Source organism: Etheostoma cragini, unplaced genomic scaffold (genome assembly GCF_013103735.1).
Source record: "Etheostoma cragini isolate CJK2018 unplaced genomic scaffold, CSU_Ecrag_1.0 ScbMSFa_1283, whole genome shotgun sequence".
NCBI classification, from domain to species: Eukaryota; Metazoa; Chordata; class Actinopteri; order Perciformes; family Percidae; genus Etheostoma; species Etheostoma cragini.
The window spans coordinates 431-1,262 of NW_023265322.1; the positions used below are offsets into that span (position 1 = coordinate 431).

Genomic DNA, 832 nt, shown 5'->3' on the forward strand with positions numbered 1-832 from the left:
CCGAGCAGCTGGGGGTACCAGTCCACCACCATACTTTTGGTCCTTATGGGGACTTGAACCAGCAACCCTCTGCACCCCATACTGACTGAGCTAGACACGGTGGTATCGGATCAGTTCTCGTATCGTATCTTATTAGCTGGTACTAAGTTCACATATAAATATCGGAGAGCAAAACTAGTATCAGATCATCTCTACCACCAACCTAAAGAAATGGGGAAAATATTTTGTATCCACCGATTATGGAGGTCATCCAACCGCACTCCATAACATCTGAACGGGGACTTTAAAAACACATTATTGGCAGTAATGTCCGATGTTTGCGTTACCTTCCGTATGTCGTCCAGGCAGGTGACCTCGGGGCTCAGGCCTCCGTGCACGCAGAGGAACTGCTGGTTGAGGAGAGCAGCCAGAGGCAGGCAGTCAAACGCGTCCATGCAGGCGTCATACACACGCTCAGAGTACTTAATCTTACCTGCAGACACAGAAACACACACCTTTACCCTGAAGGGAACGGACAGGGAGAAGAATCAGTTTGCATAACCCTGTTCAAAAGATGTTAATCGACTTCACCAGCAAACAGGAAATAACCACTGTGATCACTCAGAAGGAATAACTGCACATGGGGGGGGGGGGGGGCACTGGTATTGACATTTTGAACCTGTTAAAAGGCCAAAAACACATTTAACCCTTCTGTTGTCCTCAGGTCAAATTTGACCCATTTTCAAAAAGGTCAAAAATGTGGGTTATTATCAACCAAAATGTCCCAAAGACTAATGTGGATGGTTCCTTACGAGGCTTTTTAAAAAAGGTAAAATAATTAGTTTACTACTTT

General features: G+C 45.4%; 1 protein-coding gene across 1 annotated transcript in view; it reads right to left on the bottom strand.

Annotated features, from left to right (window-relative positions):
• The window catches only part of LOC117939849 (serine/threonine-protein phosphatase 2B catalytic subunit alpha isoform-like), a gene marked incomplete at its 3' end in the record, with an annotated part of 919 nt that extends 366 nt beyond the window's left edge, over window positions 1–553 (bottom strand). The window contains exon 1 of the mRNA XM_034865278.1: window positions 327–553. Within this exon, the coding sequence (XP_034721169.1) occupies window positions 327–434 (108 nt within the window). The remainder of the gene's footprint in view (window positions 1–326) is intronic.
• Between the last annotated feature and the right edge of the window lie 279 nt (window positions 554–832).